General features: G+C 37.1%; 1 protein-coding gene and 1 long non-coding RNA gene across 3 annotated transcripts; one reads left to right on the top strand and one right to left on the bottom strand.

Moving 5' to 3' along the window:
* The first annotated feature begins 7,542 nt into the window (after positions 1–7,542).
* Positions 7,543–17,383, top strand: LOC103713994 (probable nucleolar protein 5-1). Of its 2 annotated transcripts, none has more exons than XM_008801077.4 (10): positions 7,543–7,640; positions 7,891–7,995; positions 8,104–8,145; positions 11,122–11,301; positions 11,385–11,549; positions 12,877–13,077; positions 13,157–13,453; positions 15,964–16,164; positions 16,256–16,390; positions 16,501–17,383. In XM_008801077.4, exons 2-10 carry the CDS (start codon positions 7,918–7,920, stop codon positions 16,957–16,959), a joined length of 1,758 nt encoding a protein of 585 aa, XP_008799299.2. In that variant the 5' UTR covers positions 7,543–7,640; positions 7,891–7,917; the 3' UTR covers positions 16,960–17,383. The 2 variants fall into 2 exon arrangements, with proteins under 2 accessions (XP_008799299.2, XP_008799300.2); XM_008801078.3 differs by having other exon boundaries at positions 7,553–7,695.
* Positions 17,384–17,392: 9 nt separating this feature from the next.
* LOC103713993 lies at positions 17,393–18,171 on the bottom strand. Its single transcript, XR_605137.4, has 2 exons — positions 17,865–18,171; positions 17,393–17,735 (listed from the first exon to the last, which is right to left on the bottom strand). It is a non-coding gene; the product is annotated as an uncharacterized LOC103713993 (long non-coding RNA).
* Between the last annotated feature and the right edge of the window lie 6,110 nt (positions 18,172–24,281).

Genomic DNA, 24,281 nt, shown 5'->3' with positions numbered 1-24,281 from the left:
CCTCCTGAGATGATTTTATTGTACTTTCTATCTCTCACTTCACTTGATGACTACCCATAGTGGAGTATCTTAGAATTATGGTGATGGGTTTTAATTCTGATCACCAAACTTTTCATTAGTTGTAGAGTATGGAAAGATTTTGAGAAGATACCGGATGGTTGAGCAACTTTTATGTTATTTCTGTCTCTGCTGTATTACTGGGTCCTTGCAAGCCACTTTGACCTGGTTCCCTAGCTATACTTTCATTTGTTATACTGTGTAATTGTATATATTTGATTGTATGGGTAGATGTGGTCTCATCACAAGCAATATGTGTTTGATTTGGAAGCAAGAATATTTGTAACGACAATGGATGCTAGTGGCTAATCCTGGTGGAAGAATGTTTTGATGGTGCCTATCTATATCTAGATAGATAGATGTAGATAGATAGATACAGATAGATAAATATATGTATGTATGTATATATGTATTTGTATGTGGATGAATTTGATCATTTCAGCATCATTTGCTTTTTCCATTTATTACTTGCGATTAGGATTGGAAATTGGATCGAGTCAGGTTTGGGCTAGGCTCAAAAGAGTTTACACTGGGTTTGGGCTTAAATATAAAGCATGTTTATTTTTTGGGTCAGGCTCGGGTATGTCATTGAAACGGCCAGGGCCTGAGTTAGAACAAAACCCGAAACAGAGTTTGAATTTAGGCCCGAATGAATTTATTTTTATATATTGTCATTTAAAGAGAATAATGAGGAAGTAAATGATAAATTAAAATGTGTTTAGCTAAGAATAATATATCATGTATTATTTTCTTATGTTATAGGAGAGAGCCTAATTTTTAATCAGATCATTTACTTGTGAAGCAAAATTAAGAAATATTAAACTTCAATCGGGCCAGACCTATTTTTGGCTCAAATGGATAATTCGGGCTTAAACCTGAATTATCTAAAAATTTTCGACCTAAGTTCAGCACGAACCTCAAAAATATTCGGGCCGAGTTCAGGTAGGGGCATGGCCTGACGCGCCCCACTTCCAGCCTTGCAGGCGATTATGATCTGATCGCAACAATGCACCAAATTCATTCAAGTGAAAAAAGTTATTTAATGGATGGTTGTGATTTCATTGCATGCATACCACATGATGCTCTAATTGTACAATAAAACAGCCTCTATCAGATAACACCAAATAATGCCTTTCCATTTTATTAATGCTATGCACCTCCTTATTGGTTATATATACGCTGAGCATTGCTCATCCCATTCTACAGTCCAAATAGTGATTAAGTGAAACAAATTATAGCTAGGAAAAAAAGAAAAGAAAAGAAAAGAAGAGAAAAGAAACTGTGCATTAGTTAAGATGGAAGGCTCACCTCGAGAAGGAAGAAAGAGAAAAAGACCGATATCTTCCTCCAAAGACTTTGGAAAAATAAGTTTTGCTACAATTTACGTGTTCAAAGCCCAATTTTGCTGCAAGGAGTTCAGCGGCAGAAATTTTGGTAACATTTTCTTTAGTCGTGCTGTATTGGATGCCTGATAGGAATTTCCTAGGTGGGAGTTTTGAATGCAATCACAAAATTGATAATAATTCTTTTTAGCTATCAAGGGGGTTGAAAAAAATCCGTATCTCGCATAAAAGGGCTGGTTCGGTGGTTATCAATTGGATCCTTGACCTGTTTAATTATCTAAGACCACCCAAACACACACCAATATGGGGCCTAAATGCATGGGGTCCTCGCAACCACTCTCTCTCTCTCTCTCTTTTTTTCTCACAGTTTAAGATCTAGCATTGTCGAAAAAATATCAAATCAAAAATATAAACACCATGCATATTCAGATATATAGTTGTATGCAGAATTCTCAATCGCACTTTCAAAATCCTATGGGCGGAGATTGGATGAGTAGTGTGCACCATTGGATTACTATACTATGACTGAGTCAACTATTTTTTTCTAATGTCTTCTTTGTAATGATAATGATGGTAGTCAGTCAAGATTGATCTGTTAGACGAATAGTCAGCTCATGATTAGCCTTAGCAAGACATCCTCTAGCTGCATATATAGTATTTTTTTTTTTTCCTTTAACGGGTTCTTCATACAATGCGCATACGAATACACCCAAGAAAATAAAAAAACACAAGCTCGCGGAGTGCCAGTGGTAGCTCCTCCTCTCCTGACCACAGGATGTATCCTGAGTGGTGGGCCGCATAGGCAGCCACTCAGTCAGCCGCCCCGTTGGCCTCTCTAAATACATGCTTGGCCTCGAAGGCCACCCCATCCCTCACAATCATCCCAATGTCCCGGATTAGGGGGTGGTCCGTGCTCTCACCACTCGAACCCCTCCGAATTTACCCCAATGACCGTAGCCGAATCGTCCTCCAGAATGATTGAACCGGCCTGCAGCACCTGCCTGTTAGATGTATGCCTTAGAAGCCAATCTGACGGACACATTAATAATTCTGGGACATAAATTTGTACTTGACTTTATTATTATTGAATAATAAATGGGCATCTTTTCATTCATATTGTTTATGTGTCTATGAATCGTCCAAGAAATTAATAAGATGATGATACATATTCTCAAGAGTTGAGAATTTGAGCCATGTATCATTGGTGATTAATTTCTAAATGCTCCTGATCAATGGATCATCACAAGGACGGTGATCGATCCGATCAGTGCACAGATCGCTTTCCTTATGGATGGACGAGACTCGAGTCCACAGTATAGGAATACTGAAGTGATGGTACAGGTGCTTGTTAGAGAACAAGGGTACTGAGCGTGACCAAGACAAGAAGTCACTTGGATGTCTATCCACTCGTCAGTGACTTGCTTGTGTTGCAGTAGTGTGACTGGTCCTTTGACCTGCGGTGCTTCGCCTATTCACAGTGAGGTTATTGTAGTTTGACTGTACATATACATGGTCTCTAGTCATATAGGTCCTTGTTGTGTAGATTGGCTGCAGTAGGTTCACTGTAGGAGTAGGGTATGCACTTACATGGAATCTATCGACTTTGATGGAAGAGGAGTGATCCTATGTGATTTATTAGACTGAGTTCTAAGACCTTGTCCAGGGTAGTAATATAAAGTGGAGAAAGAGTTTTCCACTATCGAACTCAAGTCGAATAAATCTAGACATATGACAGACAACGGGGTTTGACGAGTTATCCATGACCTCCGGTCTGTAGGGATCCACGATAGAAGGACTGTATCATACGACAACTGCACCTAGAGGTTCATCATTCTATTCTGCTGGGTAGCCACTACATACTGCTAGGTGTCACTGGTGGATGGTGAGACTCACAGGGATCATCTCGATGGTCGATAATCCTTGGTGAGTTGAGTTGGAATTGTTTCAACCCATTGAAAGGAGTTTTCAATGATATTGTGATAGAGATTGCAATATATCTCACTACCAGTCAGAATAGAACCTATGAGGTCACACATATTAGAAGTATTGACCGATCCGATGGTTGAATTGTGATTAAGAATCACATATGATCAATTAGATTGATAAATTGAAAACCCGCTAAGAGTTAGTGGTTAGAAGATGGAATAATTACAATCGGATTGCAATTTAATTTAATTAATTGGACTTGATCATGAGTCCTACTTGGAGTGGGATTCATGAAGTTCTAATTGGATTAGGATTTCAAATTAAATTAGAGTCCTACTTGGAATAGGATTTCTAAAGTCCTAATTGTCTTAGGGCTGAAATTTGAACAAGTCCTGATTAAATTAGGATTTTCTCAAGTCCTAATTAATTTTAATTTTAATCTAATTAATTAAATGACTCCTAATTGGATTAGGATTGAAGAGTTCAATAGAGTCATGATTCAATTAAATTCTAATTGGATTAGGATTTGGAGGAATTGAATTGGGTTCATCTAATCCTTTTTAGAAAAGGATTGAGTCTCGGCTAAACCCACCCCACTTAATGTGATTAAGTGGGGTGTGAGAATAGAGGGGAGAAGAAAAGGAGGGGGGCTACGCCCCTCCTTGCTTGCCACATAAGGGATAAGAATGAGTTCCTAAAAAATAGGAACTCATCTTTATCCCTTAGCATTTCAAAAGGACCTCTTGATTTTGGCCAGCATTCATGGGTTTTTCTTGGTAATTCATGGCAGCAAGCACTCTCCTCTCATTCCTCTCTTCAGCCACAAGAACAAGGGAAGAAACCAAGGGCGACGTGATCTCTTTCTTCTTCTTCTTTTGGTTCTAGCGCAAGAAAAAGTAAAAGGCTGTGAAGAGCCTTCGTTTCTTCTTCCTTGACACTTCCTTCTTCTTCCTCCTCTCAAGGCAATCAAAGGTTGATTCAAAGGAGAGGACTTCAGCCATCCATAGCCTTCTCTGCAAGGGAGCTAGCACCCCGGGGAGATCCAAAGGCTTCGATCGACTCACCACTTCGTGTGGATACTTGTAGAGGCTGGACGCGTGTGCGGCTTCCATTGAGCCATCATCAAATACCACGTAAATCAGATTTGCGGAGACCATCTATCCGCACAAGATGAAGATTTGATCTTCTTAATCATGATTTTAAAATGATTTAATAAGAATTTAATCCTGATCTATCTACAAAAGGTTTTAAAATACGTTCATGCGATGAACGCGATATGCACATGTCTTTCCGCTGCATATCTGAAAATTTTTGAATTTTCAGCGGCATGTGACAGATCCTAACACTGCCGTGCATGGCGAAGACCTGCCCAGGAAACTCACAACTCTACCCCTAGAACTAATATGTCGAACAACTGGCAGCCGCCCGCTGCTACTGCCATGGAGTGAGGGTCCCGTATAACAAAGTCTGCACTGCCTCGCATACCTCCATTCAGCATTGACCCGTCAAAGTTGACCGTGAAAAAGCTCGGAGGTGGGGGCTTCTAGGTGAAAAACACCGTCCGAGGAGCTGTCTGAGCAGAGAGGGAACCTCAGATATCCCGAGTTATCAAGGGTATATCTGAAGGGAGGGTGGGTCTGAACTCCATCGCCAGTACTCGAGCGATCTCCACAACAAACCTCGGCGACATCCTATGCTCGCCGAAGGTGCGAGCGTTTCTTGCCAGGCCGTGCAAGTCGCTCTGATGGCCTCTTGACATGTCCAAGAACTGGCCAACCACTGTCGTATCATCTGTAGGAAAAATGGCCTCTCACGCCAAGCCTCCTCTGGGATCCCTATCCACTGCCATGTCGATCTCGCCTATGTGCACTAGAATAGCACATAGTCCACTGACTCCTCTGCACCGCAAGCCCCGCACTTCGCAGGGATCCACATATATAGTGTTCAAGGGTTGGTTTAGAAGCCATTTTATAGTAATTTAGGGCTCCACCTAAAAAAACGGATGTTAAGTTTTTCGTTGGATCTTTGGCTTTCTTTAAGCATCTAAGACGCATAAACCACCCTAATGCACAGCCATGTGGGTTTAGACTGAGGTTCCCATGGATCCTTACATCCATATAACAAAGTAAATAAATAATCATGAAAGAAAACTATTAAATTAAGATAGTTGTTACTGAAAATTATGTAAAATCAATTAAATTGATGAAGGCCTTGCAAAGCTTAAGACATACTATGTACTATCTTTCCTATTTTAAGATGCAGTACTTTTAAATTTGGAGAATATTCTATCATGATTTTATCTGTCATTTTCTTGTTGGACATACCTTTTCACTTGTCTATAATATATAATTAATTTCTTATAAAATTGTAATCCTTATTAAACTATTTCAGATATTTGAATTTCATTAATTTAGGGTGGAAAAAGAAAAACAAAATCTTGAACTTAGGTAAAAGGAAAAAGAAACTAACTGGTTCAAATTCCTATTTTTTAGAGAGGAAAGTTTTTGGTGCCTGATTTTTCACTCTCTTTTGAACCTAGAATGAGTATAATATCTCTTTATTGAGCATTATAATTAAAAAAATATGACAAATATAATATTTTTCTTTTAAATTTTTGTATATAATATAAATAAAATCTATACCTAAATATTTCTTGGACATGTATTCGGTTGCTACTCATTAAAGAAATAACAAATCATCCAAACTTTTGTACAAATTTTTCGACAGTTTTCTTAAGTTAAAACAAGCTTGAACTACTTTGTGGTATTAGCACACTAGCACCATCATAGAATTTGATCGTCTACGTAAACAGAAACTTAAAACCTATGAATTGAGAAATTTATAAGAAAAAATTAACTCTTTTTATTTCACTCTGAAAACTGGCTGCCCATAACTTCACTTGTATGCAACATATTATTCGAAATTACAAGTAACATTGCGATAAGTTTACTTGTAAGTGTATCTATCTAGTTTGTCTACAATAATCGTAGATATAGCAATCGATTTTTTTTCTAAAGTATTACAATTAAAATTGTAAATGCTGTTACTATATTTGCTTGTTTGTTGCTGAAAAAGGTGTGGTAACTATAAGTAACTAAGTTTTAGTTTATCCCCTCCTGAAACTATAAATGTGATATTCTATCATGTGATAATAGAATATCATATTATTATAATGTATATAATATACTATAATTACAATATAGCAAGGTACAAAATTATCATAAAATTATCTACCATTGTTCAATATATAGGAGAATTTATCATTGTAGTGTACTCTTCATTAAATTATGCTAATATGCTGTACCTAAATTATGCAAAATACTAATTTACTATGTACTATATAATATTATCTTTTACTTCAATAATTGGTCTTTCTCCGTTTTCCTTCTCATATCTCATTTGTATTGCCTTTCTCCTGGGCATCTGTTCCCAGAATTAGAATAGAAATAAAAATTAAAATGGAAATCAGATATTCTCGAGTGTTTCATTTATAACCGAAATAGAAATTAGAATCGGAATGAAATTTGAATATTAGGAATAGATAGTGATTAGATTTTAGAAGATTGGGCTATTCTAATTCTCTCTAGAACCGGAATTAAAATTGGGACCTTCCCAACTAAACAGCTGGAACAGAAATCACTTATTTCTATTTTTATTGCAGAGTCAGATTCTTCCCAACCAAATACACCCTAAGTGCAAACTAAATAACATAGTTAGATGCCTCTATCCAAATACAACCAAATATTTATTTGCTTTAGTTGTTGATATATATGTAATAGAATTTGAAATGCAATCATAACTTGAGAGATTGCCGTATTATTTTAATTTATGAGGGGTGGCAACTAGTGTCTAAACCTCCTCTCTATTGTATTAGCTTTCAAGAACAATCATTGTAATATAACTCCATGGCATGAGCCGGAACTCTGTATCATGAATCCACTGGAGGGGTAAATCGGATGATTTAAATTAACTGAAGGATGTCTAATTTAAGGATTTATCTGTCTTTATATATATATATATATATATATATATATATATATATGTGTGTGTGTGTGTGTGTGTGTGTGTGTGTGTGTGTGTACACACACACGTAGGGTTAACTTATTTCTCTTTAAACTAACGGTGTGATTCTCTCCTCCACACAGTATCTCTCAATCCCTGTGGCGACTCACACCTGTATATATCCTGCCGGCCGCCTCGTTCTATAAAAGCCCTCCTCCCCCACCCTCTAAAACCCTTAAACCCGACACATCCGACGCCGCCTCCTCTCTTCGCCGCTCCCACCCGACCTCCAAAGATTTTTCCCGACGAGTGGTAGGAGCTTTCTCTCTCGTCTCGATAGCCCTAAAGATCAGACCTTGATCTACTGGTTCGGCTCCAAATTTCGGATTTGTGCTATTTTTCCGCTTAGTTCACAAAATCCTTTTTTGTTCGCCCCCTTTTTCCTCGTCGGTTTCTGTTGATTGAAGAGGGCGGTGATAATTTCGTATTAAGTTTATGTTTTGGATGGAATCGATTTATTTTACCTTATTGTGCACTTTTTTTTGGTTTGTCTGATTTTTAGGTGCCAGGTGATTGAGCGGAGTAAGAAATGCTGGTGCTTTTCGAGACTCCTGCGGGCTTCGCCCTGTTCAAAGTTCTGGATGAGGGGAAGCTCTCCAAAGTTGAAGTACTGAGCCTATTTCTCCTTCCATTGTTTAATAATGTTGTTTTTCTAATGGATCATTGTTGGAGTTCAGATTTTTCATGTTGTGTTTCTGCTTCTTTTTACCTCCAGGACTTGTGGAAGGAGTTTGCGACATCTGAATCAGCTAGACAGGTCACTTATTCTGTTCATGCAATTCCTCTTGCTGCCTGTTTAATTATTTGGGCTATTTTCTTTCTGAGAAAACCCCAACACTGGGAAAGTACCAAAATTTAGAATTTGGATGACGCTGAAATTTAATTGGAGTATTATAGATCTGGCATCTCTATGATTTGTATTTTGTACTGTGCACGGATTTTAATAGGATGTAGATGTCGAATGAAATTTCATGGAATTACAAACTGCATGCTGTGGAAGAAGCTTTCTTTTTGTAATATTAACCTTTTAACGATTATTTGGTTTTAGTGTTTTTGTAGAAATTTCTTTTTTGATTAATCTCTTTATCTTTTACTTGATGAATGATGGGCATCTTTTCTTTGTACAATATATAGCTAAAATTCCTTTGTCATGCATTTCTTGTGAAGCCAATTGAGTGCTCTTAGTCTCTCTCAAAAACATAAAAGAGTTAATAGATGCTTCCATGTCTTTCGTGAAAGATATTGCTGTTGTCATCTGAAATGACATGTCCATATTTGATGGGGTGTTCGAAGTGTTGCTATACTTTCTTAATTTTCTGTAGCACCTTTGTTTCCTATACGAATCACTCTTGTCCAACGTTTCCTTGCAGTAACTTTTTTAAAATTTAGTTTTCATGCTTTATAAAAGCATGTCTTGACAATAAAAAAAATATGCCCAACAGAAACATGTGTGAAATATGTAGCCATACTAGTGACTGAAATGCAGAATTGTGGGAGATTTTGTTGAAGAATCATAGTAAGATATTTGGTACACCTGAAGTTTGTTAGTTATAATTTTATGCCCAATTGAAAGAGAACATTGAATTAGTTAAAAGTTTGAGGGGAACTATGTCACCAAGGTTCTTTAAATAGTGGCCAGGGAGGGTGGGTTTGAAGGAGAAGGGAAGGAGAAGGAGGGCAGAGTGGAAGGAAACTAAGGAGAGGAGAACATTGAATTAGTTAAAAGTTTGAGGGGAACTATGTCACACAAGTTTCTTTAAAAAGCGGCTAGGGAGGGCGGGGTTAAAGGAGAAGGGAAGGCGGGCAGAGTGTATGGAAACTAAGGAGAGGAGATGAGCTTGAGGAGGACAAGAGGAGATGGGGTGGTGAAGTTATTTATGCTGTATATATGTTGTAGTGCTTGACTTGCATATGCTGGCTGACTTGGATGTATGAGCGGCCCAATATACCTCTTTGTAGAGCAGTGACATTGCTGAATGCCTCTGGATGTTTCCCATGTTTATGAAGCCAATAATAAGCAAGCATCCTTTTCAAGAAAGGAAAATTACTTGCAAAATTTGAATGTATGTTTCAAACATGGATCACTATGCTTAAACCAAGGTTCGTCGAACTGGTACCGAGAATCATACCGATCGGCGACCAGTACGGTTCGGTACCGGTTCGAATCGGATAGAACCATTCGAACCGGATGGAACCGTTTTGTTCCGTCAATTTTCGGCCAGTTCTGGCCAGTTTCTGCTGGTTCCGGCCCTAGGGGGCCGAAATCATTTTCTATTGGAGAATCGACTCGGTTGGAGATCAGGTCCGCTCGGTGCGGGTTGAACTGGCCGGTTCGGCTCGGTTCAGCAATTATTGGCTTAAACACAAAGAGATGTTTGCATCTAAACTTTCTATAATTTGCCATAGCTCTCCTGCTAGTTATCAGGCTTGAAATTTCTGTATGTATGTCTGTATGTTTGTACTTATGTCTCTGTGTGTATGTATGTCTGTGTGTGTCTGTGCATGTATGTATGTTTGTGTGTATGTATGTATGTATGCATTTGTGTATGTATGTAGGTATGTGTATGTCTGTGTATATATGTATGTGTACGTATTTTTGTACAAGCACATATGAACCCCCTCTTGGTCTTTTTTCCCCCTCCTAACCTCCTCTTTCTAGTCTATAAAAAGATAAAAAAGGATAGTTTATCTTAAAAAGATATAAAAAAATACATCATAGGACGGAGATGCTTGCACTATTCAGCCTTGTGAAGTGCGAAGCATCCCCGTGCAAGAAGCCTAAGATGGAAGCTAAGAGACATACTCTTTATAATAGATATACTTTCTCTTGGCTTGGCTCTTGCTATGTGCTGTTACATGAATGAACGTATAGAAAGTCTATATTAAAAACTGGAGCTTATTTATGAAGTTTTCATTTTTTTTTTGTTTTTTCTGAGTTTTTACTGATTTTGATGAAATTTCTGAATATTTGCCACTATTCATATACTCCATTTTTTTTGGCAAATGTATGATGAATTTTCTTCAAAAAAAAACAATGCTTCTCCTTTTCATTGAGCACCCTCCTTTTTTTTGACTTTTGAAACTTTAATTTATTTTCTCCTAATTTGTTCCCATGTTTCAAGCTACTCTCCTTGGCGAACTAATCCAAATCCTGGATATCATGCCATGCTTTTTAATTATATTTCACTGTTGAAGTGGATACTGAAGAAAATGATTTAATGTTATCTTAAATGTCCAAAATGGTTCTGACATTGTCGTGAGATTATCTTTAATTTGTAAATGAGTTTAAATATTAGTGGGATTAGATTTATTTATGAATCATAATATAATGAATTCAGTCTTGAGCTAACTATGGTACTGACTTAAAATTAATAATGCTGCATTTAGTTTTCTAACTAAGTTGAACAGATAAGTTAATGGATCCTGTTTGTCTAAAATCAGTGCTCCATGTGGGGTTCTAGTGAGAATCTCATATAATAATTTGCCACATAGTTGCCACCATTTTTGGACTAAAGGGAATCCCCTATACTGCGTCTAATATATAACCTGTTACTTCAAGTAATCGCACGTGGAACAGCAGTAACTACCTAGATTCCCTTTTTAACCGATGTTCCTTTTATTAATTATTTAGTTGGTATGACCGAAAAAACACCTTTAGTTATCTTTATTTTGTATGACTTTTCTTTTTCCTCATTGGTATTCAATAAGATTTTGGTTATTGCATCTTCAACAGGTGGTAAAATTGAAGGCATTCAGTAAATTTGAGAACACTGCAGAAGCTCTATCAGCAGCAACCTTGTTGATTGATGGCAAGCCAAGCAAGGGTCTCCGCAAGTTTCTGCGTGCTCACTGTGATGGCGAAACGTTAGCTGTGGCCGATTCCAAACTTGGAAATGCAATAAAAGAAAAACTGGTTAGCTATATTTTAGCGACCACAGTATTTATACTTGATCTTTTTTTTAATGTATAATTGTTTTTTTTTTTTTTGAATTACAGAAAATAGATTGCCTTCACAGCAATGCTGTCATGGAGCTGATGAGGGGATTGAGAAGCCAACTGACGGAACTCATATCAGGGTTGGCTGTGCAGGATTTGGCTCCAATGAGTTTAGGGTTGTCGCACAGCCTATCTAGATACAAGCTAAAGTTCAGCCCTGATAAAGTAAATTCCTTTTTTTTATGCCTTTCAGTCTCTTTGCCATATCTCTGAGTCCAAATAAATGTGTCTGTAGTATATACTTCAGCATTTAACTTAAGAGTATAAGCTTATTGATTTATCCCACAATGGGAATGTTCGACTTGGATCCAAATATTTAAACCAACCAGATCTAGTTGCCTAAGGTGGTAGCCAACAATCAATGATTGGCCTAGTTTCACAAGTTATAACCACAGCTGAATTCATTTCCTAGCATATTAATAGAACTTCTGTTTGAACTTAGCTTGTGTTTTCAGGTAATAAAAGTTTTTTAACTGATTTATATGTAAAGATAAAAAATGACTGGTTAAGTTAGAGGTCGAGGATTTTGTGCATCAGGAAAGAAGTACCTGTAAGAAAAAGATGTGACTGCAAAAAGAGTCTGCTTTTGGGACCAGACATTATAATGGCATAATTCATGCTTGAAGGCAAAGATAACATTCAAATTTGTAAAAGAAAAATTGTAAGTTGTTTTGAGTTGTTCATTTAGTATGATGTGATTTTGAGTCATTTTATGACAGGAAAAGGCTTGGATGATGATGGTGGTGGAATTAGACTCCTATTATCATGCTTGATCCCTGCATTTGAGAAAAAATATACTTTTAAGAGAGTTTCAGCCAGACAAAGCTGTACTTTTAATAGAAAACCAATGACTTAAGCTTCTCATATTTCATTCTGGGTTTTGCTGTATTGTTCAAAATGAGTTAAGTTAGGGGCAATTCTCTCTCTCTCTCTCTCTCTCTCTCACTCACTCACTCTTGGTAAGGGGCAATCTTTTCTAAAATCTAAAAAAAAGCATGAAAATAAATATTTCAATGGAATAGGCTGGTGATAATTTGACCGAATTTTCTTTTGTTTGGCATGGTGGCCTTTATGTTCTTTTACTCCAAACTTTGGTTTTTGTTAACATCGTAAGCTTTTGAACCTTCCTAGGTCTCATCAATTCTGGATGGAAGCATGAAAATCTTCGTAGCAAGCACTGACATCCTGATGTTTTTTCATTTTGGCTGATTTACTAAAGTTGTTGAACTTATCCTATTATCCTCATCTCTGCTCCTTATTACTGCTATACATGTCTGGCACGATTTATCTTATTATCCTCATCTCTGCTCCTTATCCTTATCCTATTTTTTTTTAAAATGGGTGACTGCTGAACCATTATTCTATGAAAAGGCAAATGCTGGATCCTGGAGGATGCTTTGTTTGCATATTATATATGTATCTTTTATTTTTATTTAAATGAATTTAGGACTCTGTTATAAGGATGTAACTGGTATGTTGGTTCTCTCTCCAGGTTGATACAATGATTATTCAAGCAATTGGCTTGTTGGACGATCTTGACAAAGAGCTCAATACTTATGCCATGAGAGTTCGTGAATGGTATGGCTGGCATTTTCCTGAGCTTGCTAAAATTATACAGGACAATATTCAGTATGCAAAGGCTGTGAAGCTGATGGGCTGTCGTGCTAATGCAGTAAACCTTGATTTCTCTGAGGTATTTCATCTTGGCCTCCTACATCATCAGCAAATGATTTTTTTAACTGCCACTGATATAATATTCCTCATTTCAACAGATATTGTCAGAGGAGGTTGAGACAGAGCTGAAGGCATCTGCAGAAATATCCATGGGAACTGAAGTCAGTGACCTAGACTTAGCGAATATCAAAGACCTATGTGACCAAGTACTTTCTCTTTCAGAGTATAGAGCTCAATTGTATGACTACCTGAGAAGCAGAATGAATACCATTGCACCAAACTTGACAGCCCTTGTTGGGGAATTAGTTGGAGCTCGTCTTATAGCTCATGGTGGCAGTTTGTTGAATTTGGCAAAGCAACCTGGAAGCACAGTTCAGATTCTTGGTGCAGAGAAGGTGTGTTTTACTTTTGATTTCTTATGTGAGATGAATCTTCTTTTAAAATTTGTGTCAAGGGAATCTTTTAGATAAAATTTATCTAGTTTCTTTTATTGCATATATACAAATAGTAGGATTTGCCTCATTTGATGCTTTAGGTTATCTGAAAGTCTTATATTTATTCGATACAAAATCGTGGACTTGTACTTTTCCATTTTTACTGACAATAAATTTTATCTTTCAAGTTCAAAGATGTTACACAAAATTTTGTTGCAAGATTAACCAATATTCTACATTTATGATAAATATCTTGATGAGCATGGAAAATAAGGACCTTTAGAGTGATTATAAAGAAGGATTTGGATACCAAATACAAACACTCGCTATTTGGTTGGTAATTTAGAATTTTCCTATGAAAACTTTTATGTTTGAACTATCTCTAGAAAAGGATGGCTCAGTGCACAAGACTTCCGCTATTGTAGGTCAGATATACGCAGCCTTACCCTGTCTAGGGAGGTCAGATATGCGCAGCCTTACCCTATGTGTGGAGAAGTTGTTTTCGTGTTCCGAACCTCTGACCTCTAGATCATAATGGAGCACCTTACCATTGTGCCAAGTCTCACCCTCTACTCTTTTTGTATTTTTTATGATAACCCTAATATGGCAATAGGGTCGAAACCTTGAGTAGAAAAGCTTTGGGCAAGGACGTATGAAGATGGAATAGCAACTTGCGTTTTTTATTCAAACTTGTTAAGCTTTTCCAAAGGAGTTTTATGTGCATTACTTCCTCGATCATTTGGAAACTAGATTTCAAGTATATGTTGCAGATATTTATTTTTCAGTCTCCATGAATTGGTTATTTGCTACTGTTAATCAGAGAAACTCAAAGATATTCTTTGTTGACGCTTGCAGAGTAGAGGAGAATGTGAAGTATCTAATGGATCATTAAAAAAGGACATCAAAAATTTAGGGGAATGTTTATAAGATTTTTTAGATGTTTTAGATGTCTGGATCATTGAACACCCACTTAGATGTTGACGCTTGTGCACTTTTTCCCTTATGAGATTGCATGACATGAAAAATCTATATGTTGATGTCTCTTTTTATGGATCTCCGAGGAAGAATTTGTTACTTATTGACCCAGTGAATTAAGGCATGAAGTTGAACAGCAGCATGAGTCCAAGAATAGGTCATTAAAGTGGACAGTAGTCTGTCCTACAAATGCAGCAGCTATAAGATTGGCTTGTAAGAGGACATGATTTGAATCTTAATGCAAGATCAAGACCATTGCACGGTTCAAAGAAAGCATCAAAAGCATCCAAATTGGAATGGGGATACCATGATAAATTTATTTCTCTGCCCAATAGCGGTTTTTGGGTGCAAAAAATTATTCTATTATTTGGATTCTTACATCCTTAAATATCGGTAGAAGTTTGTTTATAGTGTTATTTGGTGTTCAGGGTTACTTCTGATCAAATAAGAACAGATGAATTTTAACCAAATTGTCCTGATTTTTCTGTTTACTTGGTACAAGACTTAATCATGTTTCTCGCTTTCACAGTATAGGTGACACCGATGTTTTGTACATTTGTCATAAACATGCTAGCAACAAAAAGCTTGGAATAGAACCTTGAGATCAACTTCAATATAATTTCTGTCATGAATGTTTGATTGGTATCTTGTGTTAGGCAGGAAGTTCAGGTTCTAAAATGGTATCCCAGCTTATTGTTTCTCCTTGTTTTGGATTCCAGTAGATAGAGCGTGGAAATTGGAGGTAATACAGAGAAACTTTTTGTGGTAAATGGAAATATGGGAAAATATAGGTGATTTCCAGCAAGGGCGTTCAAGAAAGTTGTACACATAAAGGGCTAAGGACATTTGGAATTACAAAGATGAGGAAATTAGATTTCTTTTAATTTGTTTCTTTTGAGGCGCTTAATGCTTCTTTTAGATATTGACAAGCAGAAAACACATTATTAGTGAAAGTAGTACAGCATATGGACCAAGTTAACTTGTGAGGAAACCGTTTATATTGAATTTAGATGTTGACAGAGATATTAACCTGGTTTAGTTGTGTCGAGACAACTAGTACTCTCTTTTGTCAAGTGTTCAGATTATGTATTGCAATAAGAGCTGGGAAAAGAAGAATGCATACTCTTTAGGAGCCACGACTTGTAATGAATATTTCAGTACAACGTAAAAAACAAAAGAACGCGGGCAGGTAAGGATTAAGACATTGGTTCAAGTTGGGCTTTCTTGCTGAATATTTTGGTGGGTGTAGGAACAAGGATTCTGCTGCCTGGTGCTGCATTACTGTTTCTCTGTATCTGGAGTAACATGATATCCTTTCTCCAATTATATGTCGGCAAAAAAGCAAAAGAAATTCGGTGTTTACAGGACTGTGGCTTCCAATGTCTATTTTTAATAATAGGTCAATTTTACTATGTTTTGCACATGCATCATCACAATAGACTATCATATATGTCCACTTTATCGATATGAATATGTCTGCATGATTTCAAACTCAGGCACTTTTTAGAGCTCTGAAGACAAAGCATGCTACACCAAAATATGGTCTTATCTTCCATGCATCCTTAATTGGTCAAGCAGCTCCAAGATTCAAGGGAAAGATTTCTCGTTCCCTCGCTGCAAAGACAGCACTGGCCGTGAGATATGATGCCCTTGGTGATAGTCAAGACAACACTATGGGATTAGAGAATCGTGCCAAGGTAATAAATATCTCTGATACTATTGCTACTATTTTTTCACGTGTAACCATGAAATCCCTGAAAACACTTGCATCCATATACATTTGAATAGCTTGAAGCTCGCTTGAGGGTTCTTGAGGGCAGAGAACTGGGTCGTTCTGCTGGGTCGTCAAAAGGCAAGCCCAAGATTGAAGTTTATGACAAAGACCGGAAGAAAGGTGCAGGAGCATTGATTACTGCTGCCAAGGTATGCATCATTTAGTCAGACGAATCTGTTCTTTAAATAGGTTTTCCATCATTGATGCATCAAAACTTCTGGCACCAGCTTGTTCTAATTCTTGTTTTCTGGGTTTGCAGACGTACAATCCATCATCTGATTTAGTACTTGGAGGAACCATTGAACCATCTGGTGAGCAGGAAAGAGCACCTTCAAAGAAGAGGAAGCATGAAGATGTGGAACCAACATCTGCTGGGGAGGCTCCTGTCCGAGAAGGAGAAGGGGATGATGAAGAGAAAAAGCAGAAAAAAAAGAAGAAAAGGAAAGTTGTGGTAGAGAGCACCAAGTTGGAAAATAATGACCAGGTTCCTGGAGCAGCAGCAGAAGAGCCAGCTAAGAAGAAGAAGAAAAAGAAAACTGAAGCTCAAGGCAGTGAAGTGGAGAATCAGGGTCAGACTGATGTACCAGAAGCTGATCAGGTCCCTGACACAAAAGAAAAGAAGAAGAAGAAGAAGAAGAAGCATACTGAAGCACACGAGGAACCAGAAGCTGAAATGCAAAGCAAGAAAAAGAAGAAAAAAGAGAGAAAGGGCGAGTGATGCATTGGAGGGAGAATGCTGTTCATCGTGATACTGAAGGTTAAGGCCTGATGCAGTTTTTGCCTCGTTGATATAGGTTTCATGGTGACAAGATTCAGAGTAATTGTCTTCTTTCGTTAGTTTTGTCGGCTTGAATTAGTAGTGTCTACGATGTTCATTTCAGTTCTGACCAGCATGATCTGCCAGAGATGCACCAGGCATTGTTACGCCAACTCCTTATGCACACCCATTAAATGTTCGTGAAATCAAAGTCGAGAGAGATCAGATATTGTCGGATTGTTTCTGTAGGAAGTTTGGTTCAATCATCTACTGTCTAGTTCATTCATACTCTGGGCAGGAATTGATTTTAAAGTATCTGTTTATGTTAGACATGATAAAAGTCATTTTCCAATGGACTATCCTATAAAAAACAGTTTAATTCAAACTTTGCTAATTTTGTGGAAATTTGCCCTTCAATGGGACCTGTAACTAAGAATGGAGCAGAAACACTGTTCATCATCCCTGCTGGATTTTACAATACCTGCTCTTCTAATACATGAGGTCCTGAAGGCCTTCTGTAAGCTATCATGACAAATTTTTCTCTCTTCACGCAATATCTTGGCAACATTTCCACTCACTTTTGCAGTGCTTATTACAGAGGCTAAATTTCAAAAACTAGCAATGAAGAAAAAAAGAGGAAATTTTTCATCCGCTGCCTTCTGGTTGTCGGGGCTGATCTGCTAGACTATGCTTTATTTCTCAGCTGCCCCTTAATTTGCACAGCTTGTGATCTTATCCTGCAAAATATAATTAGAATACTGCACTAATTCAAGCTTTTATCCATAACCATCTTACTAAGCCGGTACAACAAAGCAGTGTCATCTACAGATAAAGCAAAACAGAGTTTCCTTGGCAAAGGACAGTACCATGGAAGCCAAGCGGAGAAGCCAAAGCAGCATTCAGTAACAGTGGGGACGGCACGCCACGTATCTACAACGCCGTCGTGGTTTGCATGGTTTGAAGCAGACGGCCATGATCGTCAAGGCAATGACCAAAACCGCGATCAGCCATATGGGATTAAATCCTCCTCCATCATCATCGTTAGATTGCGTGCAGCAAAGACTTCCCATGATGTTTGTGTATTTGTGTGTGTGTGAGACACACACAGAGAGAGAGAGAGAGAGAGAGAGAGAGAGAGAGAGAGAGAGAGAGAGATGGTGCTTATTAAGAAGCAGAAGAAGAAGAGAGATAGATGGTGCTTATTAAGAAGAAGAAGAAGTAGAAGAAGAATCATATCGATGATGACTTCTGGTCAATCAGTTCTATAAAAATGGAAGTAGTTAAAGCATCACTATCTACTACTAGGCTGGAATAGAAGAGCATGTGGTGGTTTCAAGACTCTTACCTGGCAGTCATAGGTTTTAATCATTAATTTATTCTCCTTGTGCTTTGGATTTTCCTGCCTGATTTGCTTTCATTGCCTGTCTAAATGGATGCTGAAAAAAAATGCACTAAATTCGGCATCTGCCACCATTCCAAGTCAAGTCTACGAGGAAGCTGTGAAGCTCCTCTGGTTTCTTATTCCCGTGATTCAGAAGTTTAATCCAAGGAAGGCCTGCCACTCACCAAACTTGGAAGTCACGACGCTATGAATTCCAAGCAGACCGCACTATGTCTTCGTCCCCACTTCTCACTCACCCACCAAGCTGGTGTCAATTTGTTAATGGAGGAGCCTGTCATGCGGGCACATGGTCCTTCTCTCCCAGTCCAGTCATAATTGAAGCAATGAGTTGGTTCCATGATGAGATTATCTCCCTCATCATGGCTTCTACTTTTATTTTTGAAAAATAAAATGGGGTTTTTTAAATCCACTGCAGAGATTCAGATCTGCCTTCCATAGCAGTGAATTATCAGCTCTTGTGGTTCTGTGGATGTAGTTAGCAGCAGACTTTTTCTCATCTGCAGGAAAGTTAGACAAGGTAAATTAGCATGAAGCCAGCACATTGTTCTTCTAATTCTTCTTCTTTTTTCTTTTTTTTTTTTAACCCATCATATGTTTCTATCAAATTTTCTTTGGGTAGATTCAAAACTAGCTTTAGGAATGTTAATAAACATGGTTCTCAAGATGGAAATAGAAAATATGATGCAGCAAGAGCTTGTTCCTCCTTTTCTGAAAAAGAAATTAAGAAGATAGTGCAACCAACTTTAAAGTGTGAAGCACGCATCCATTTCTGGTGTTTTTTTGCCTATATATATATATATATTTCCAGCAATTCTATAAGATTGGCTTGCTAAAGAGGAATTATGACATCATTAGAAGGATTAGAGTCAAAAACCAGTTCCCATAATTTTTTCAAGAAAAAAAATTCATTTCATAATAATTGCCCCAGCATAATGCATGAGGAGAATGGTGCTAGTAGCTTTCAGCATCAAAAAAAAAAAAAGTTGGAATCATATTCAAACCATACAGCAATTAGCTTAATTTCCTTTCAACAGTAGAAAAGGCCCGTTTAATTGTGTACCTATAGATCACTCAAACCGAAGATTGACGACAAATTAATTAATTTCTGAAAGTTTCCTTTGCCCTCAGTAACTACACATTGGAAAAAAATAACATGAGAGGAACAAGGAACTCTTCAGAAGACTAGTATGTCTGCCCCTTCAAGTCAACATTATTTGTCTTCGACTAGGAGGTGTCCAATTGGTGAAAATTTTCTTTCAAGTGGCTGAAATCTCTTGCCAACCGAATAGATAACTCCCCCTCCAAGATTCTACAGCTGAACCAACCCCCTCTTGGGAAATAATAATCCAAGTCCATGTGAAACAAACCTAAACATACAGTTAATACAACTTACCAATGAGCTGGCCCAGAAAGGGAATCTGGAAAGGAAAACCAACAAATCTAGAACCAAAGGAGTCACTCGTGATGAGCTATTTAAAGAAATCTTTCGCTGTATGGCCTCTGAAGCTTCTGCGAATATATTTTCTTTGAGTTTTCACGGAGGAACCGTGAACAGCTCTTTGCCTTTTTGGCTTCACCTGAGGATGAAGGTAGTAGAACAGGAGCCGCAAAGATTAGATCACAGTCTTTCTATATGCGTCTTCGTTGTTCAAGCGAAACTCACTTTCTAATAGCGAATGAATGTAGCTTGGGCAGAGGCGGTCGGTGGCCTAAGAAAAACCCTACCAACGGATTAGGATGAAATCAAAAATGTTGCGCAAAGCATGTAGATCCCAAGTAAGGTCTAAGTTTGTCTAATAAGTTTGAGATAGCAAGTTTGTCTCCTAGGTAATGAAACATTTAATGTATGACCACATGCCAACCTAGTGGATGAGTCAAAGAATTCCAACTTGTTGGGCTTGTGCGGAGTCGAAGAGGTATGCATGTGGTGGTGATGGTCAAGATGCAAAACTCTTGAAGTAGTTGTTTATGCTGTTAGGGCAAAATTGGACATTGCATCAAGGGCCAACTTGAGTATTCCTGTGCTCTGCAAGCAACTTGATCTAGCCCTTTGGTTAGTGATTGGACATCATTTTTGATACAGTGTTGGTTAAATGATTGGAAGCCCTATTAGCTAATTAAATGCCAGATTCTTGATTGTTTTGATGTAATTTCTATTTTCTACCTTTGCCAAGTCTTGTTATTCTAGTGTGTGGAAATATCCGAGAGGTGGAGTAGGATGTGACATGATGGGCCTCGTTGATCCTTTTGTTTTCTTTGATTTTTGTTTTCTATGATTTTTATGAAACTATATATGCCCATAGTTAAAAAATAGGCTAGTTTCCATTTTTTTTATAAAAAAAAAAGGAATTTATGTAATGAAATAAGTATCTATAATATTGTATATGTTTTTCTAGATATAGTTACAAACCCAGCAATGTCACCTAAAATGTCAAACAATAAACAAGACTTATGATACCATATTTTCCTTCAGTGAGCAATTGTATTATTATGTTCTTTGAGATTAACAATAAGAAAGATAATAAATTTGGAGTCATTTTTTAGCTTAATTAAATTAATTCTTTGAAAGTAATATTATCTATCCAAAATTGTTTATCTTGTCATACTTTGGTAATTCGACAAAAATATCTCAATCAATATGATAATATTGCGGGAGACATTCTGGTTACTATTTGCTATTATTCTTAATTATGCTGCAATGGATAATTATAGCTATTATAGCCCAAGAAAAGGAAAATATGCTACATAAATAGATTTTTTGATGCTTCATAGGTTGATTGCAGTTCCTTACAACATTTAATGGCAAATAATAGTTTGCTCAAGAGTCATGAGAAACATGATTGCTAACTAAAATAAAATTCATGTTGAGAGGAGAATTCTTACATCATTTCGTGCCACTGTCCTTATCTTACTCACAAAACACATTCATCATAGGTACAAGGGTTGTAGATAAGGCCCAATGCTACTTGAACTTTGCTTTTGTATGATGCTTAAGGTATTTCTATAGCTTCTACATGATGTGTCTCCAGGTTTCTCAGGCATGCAGGGTCCATCTGACTAATCGAAGGTATTGGTAGCTCCCCATGCCTTCATAATCTGAGGAATCTGCATTTCATTGATGACTCCCTCTTATTCTGTGCAGGGAGGAGAGAAAGTACCATAGCCATGAAGTCCATTTTGCTTGCATTTGAGGAGGCATCAGGTTGAACATTACTTTTCATGAACGCTCGGTAATTTGCTTCAACATTGCTGAAGCTCCCTTGCCACTCTATTGAATTGCAGAAAAGGAAGTTTGCCTTTCATATATCTCCGCCTACCACTTCATGATACGAAACTACTGAAAGAGTGTTGGTTGCCGGTCTTTCTTATAGAGAAAGCGAGTAAGCGTCTTTCTTCTTGGAAAGGTAGATTACTCTCGATTGGTGGCCGAATCTATCTTATTAATGCAGTGCTCACAGCCCTTCCTTCTTATTTCATATCAGTCTTCAAATTTCCAGAGTCTTTAATTTGGAAGGGGAGAGAGAATATCAATGGCTTTCACTGCATAGCTAATTGGAATACAATATGCCAGGACAAGAGAGAAGGTGGGTTGGGCATCAAAAGCCTAAAGAATCTAAATCTCTCTCTTCTCGCTAAATGGACGTGGAAGCTGCTTGAAAGCCCTGACCGCTCTATGGCAAGTGAAACTTCTTGGAGGAGACTCACAAAGACTGCTTACTATTCTAGATGTCATCTTGGCACGCAAACTAAGAGAAGGCTTTCCGTAACGTCCCCCATCTGAAGGGACGCTTGGATCTACCTAATACCTATCGCCTCTCTTTCTTAGGATCTGTACCTCAGGGCTATGAAGTAGGAGGCCCTATTTGGGAGAGCTGTTGTTGGCAGTAAAGCTTTTAGAAGTAGAGCTTTCTGAAGTAGAACTTTTATAAAAAGCTGTTTGCTGTTTGGTAACTACATTTTTAAAGTGTTGTGGCACTTTAAAATGTGTTTGATAAACAAATTGAGAAAGCACTTTTGTATGGCAAAATTACCATAAACGACATTGCATAGTATTATACAACAGAGCATAATAAAATATAATATATATTAATATATAAATATATGATATAGTATAGTATTACTTTACTGTAATATAATATTATTATAATATAGTAATATAATATTGTATACTATAGCATAATAATTTAATATAATATTAAATTATTTAACATAACATATCAATGTATTATGATATAATGTAATATAATATTATATTTATAGTATAATACAATAATAAAGGTACAAAATATTATAATTATTAGCATACATTAATTTTCCATTATATAACATAATATTAAATTGTTTAACATAACATATTAATGTATTATAATATAATGTAATATAATATTATATTTATAGTATAATACAATAATAAATGTATAAAATATTATAATTATTAGTGTAAATTAATTTTTCATAATATAACATAATATTAAATTATTTAACATAACATATTAATGTATTATGATATAATATAATATTATATTATATTTATAGTATAATATAATAATAAAGGTATAAAATAATAATAAGAAATAAGAATACCTTTTTTTGCACAAAAGGGAGTTCTTTGTTAGGGCTTTAGCAGATTTTTAGGTTTATAAAGGGACAAAGTATGTAATTGTTATATTTTATTATGGATATTTTGGTCAAAAAAATAGCTTTCCGACAAAGCTCAAAATAGCTTTTTCGGAAAGCTCTAAAATAGAGCTTCTTCCGAAATTTTTACCAAACACCCTTTTTTATCCAAAAAGTGCTTTTGGAGGGCCAGAAAGTACTTTTTGGCCCTCCAAAAGCTCCCCCAACCGGGCCGAAGTCATCTATAACTGCCCTTTGGAGCCATGGAGGGAGGGTTCCGACGATCAGAGTCGGGGCCACTTTGTCCCGCCCAAATTTGGAGCATGATTTTATGCATGGAAAGTATGACCATTTGAAAATTAGTAAGAAGTAGAAGACTTACTCTTTCATCTTAAGCCGTCAAACTTCACTAGGCAATTCAATTACCCTATTAAAAATATCAAAAGCAGGATTAACTTCTATTCGAATTAAAATAAATAAGAAAGAAGACGGTTAGTTGGATGATAGTGTTCGGCGGTTTCGGATGGATCAGGCCTAAGTGATTCGATCAACAAATATAGGGTATGGACTCGATCGAGGCTAAGGTTAATCAATATGGTTTATGAATGAAGGTTTCAAAAACATTCAACAGGGCCTAGATGATCGGTTCAGTAGGTAGCCCGAGCACCAAGACAGATCAGGGCTCTTTACAGGGTCAACTCGAGTTCATAGATCATGTCGATAGACCCGATACTGGGTTTCTTGGACATTCTAGAGAGAGAAAATAGAGAAAAAGTGGAGAAAGAAGAGAGAAAACATGAGAGAGGAAGAGGGGGATGGTTCTCTCTCTCCTCCTCCTCTTCTTTCTTTCTTTCTTTCGTTTTTGGTAAATAGGGGAGAAAGGGAAGGTGAGAAAGTTAAATAGGCGAGGTCTTCGAGTCCTAGACAAATTCGGATTGCAAGTCGGTCAATGGACCGGGCCCTCACATTCTTTCCCTCTTAATAGAGTTTTGTCCTCAAAACTTAACGTTCCTTAATTCTTAAACAAATGGAGGTACTTAGTCTTTAATCTAACATTCCATCATGCTTTCGCTGCACAACTTTGATCTAACAAACTCTTTTCTACACTCATCCTATGCCTAACATTATGAATTCTAAACTTAAGCTTAAGTTCTATGGCTAGACTTTATGTATTACCTAGGATCAAACCTATTGCTCTAATACTATAATTGTCACACCCCAGATCCGACGCCTGATTTTATGCATGAAAGACATGATCATTCAA

This window comes from Phoenix dactylifera, chromosome 1 (genome assembly GCF_009389715.1).
Source record: "Phoenix dactylifera cultivar Barhee BC4 chromosome 1, palm_55x_up_171113_PBpolish2nd_filt_p, whole genome shotgun sequence".
NCBI lineage: Eukaryota > Viridiplantae > Streptophyta > Magnoliopsida > Arecales > Arecaceae > Phoenix > Phoenix dactylifera.
The sequence above is the reverse complement of the archived record's forward strand: the minus strand, read 5'-3'. Positions and strand labels throughout refer to the sequence as shown.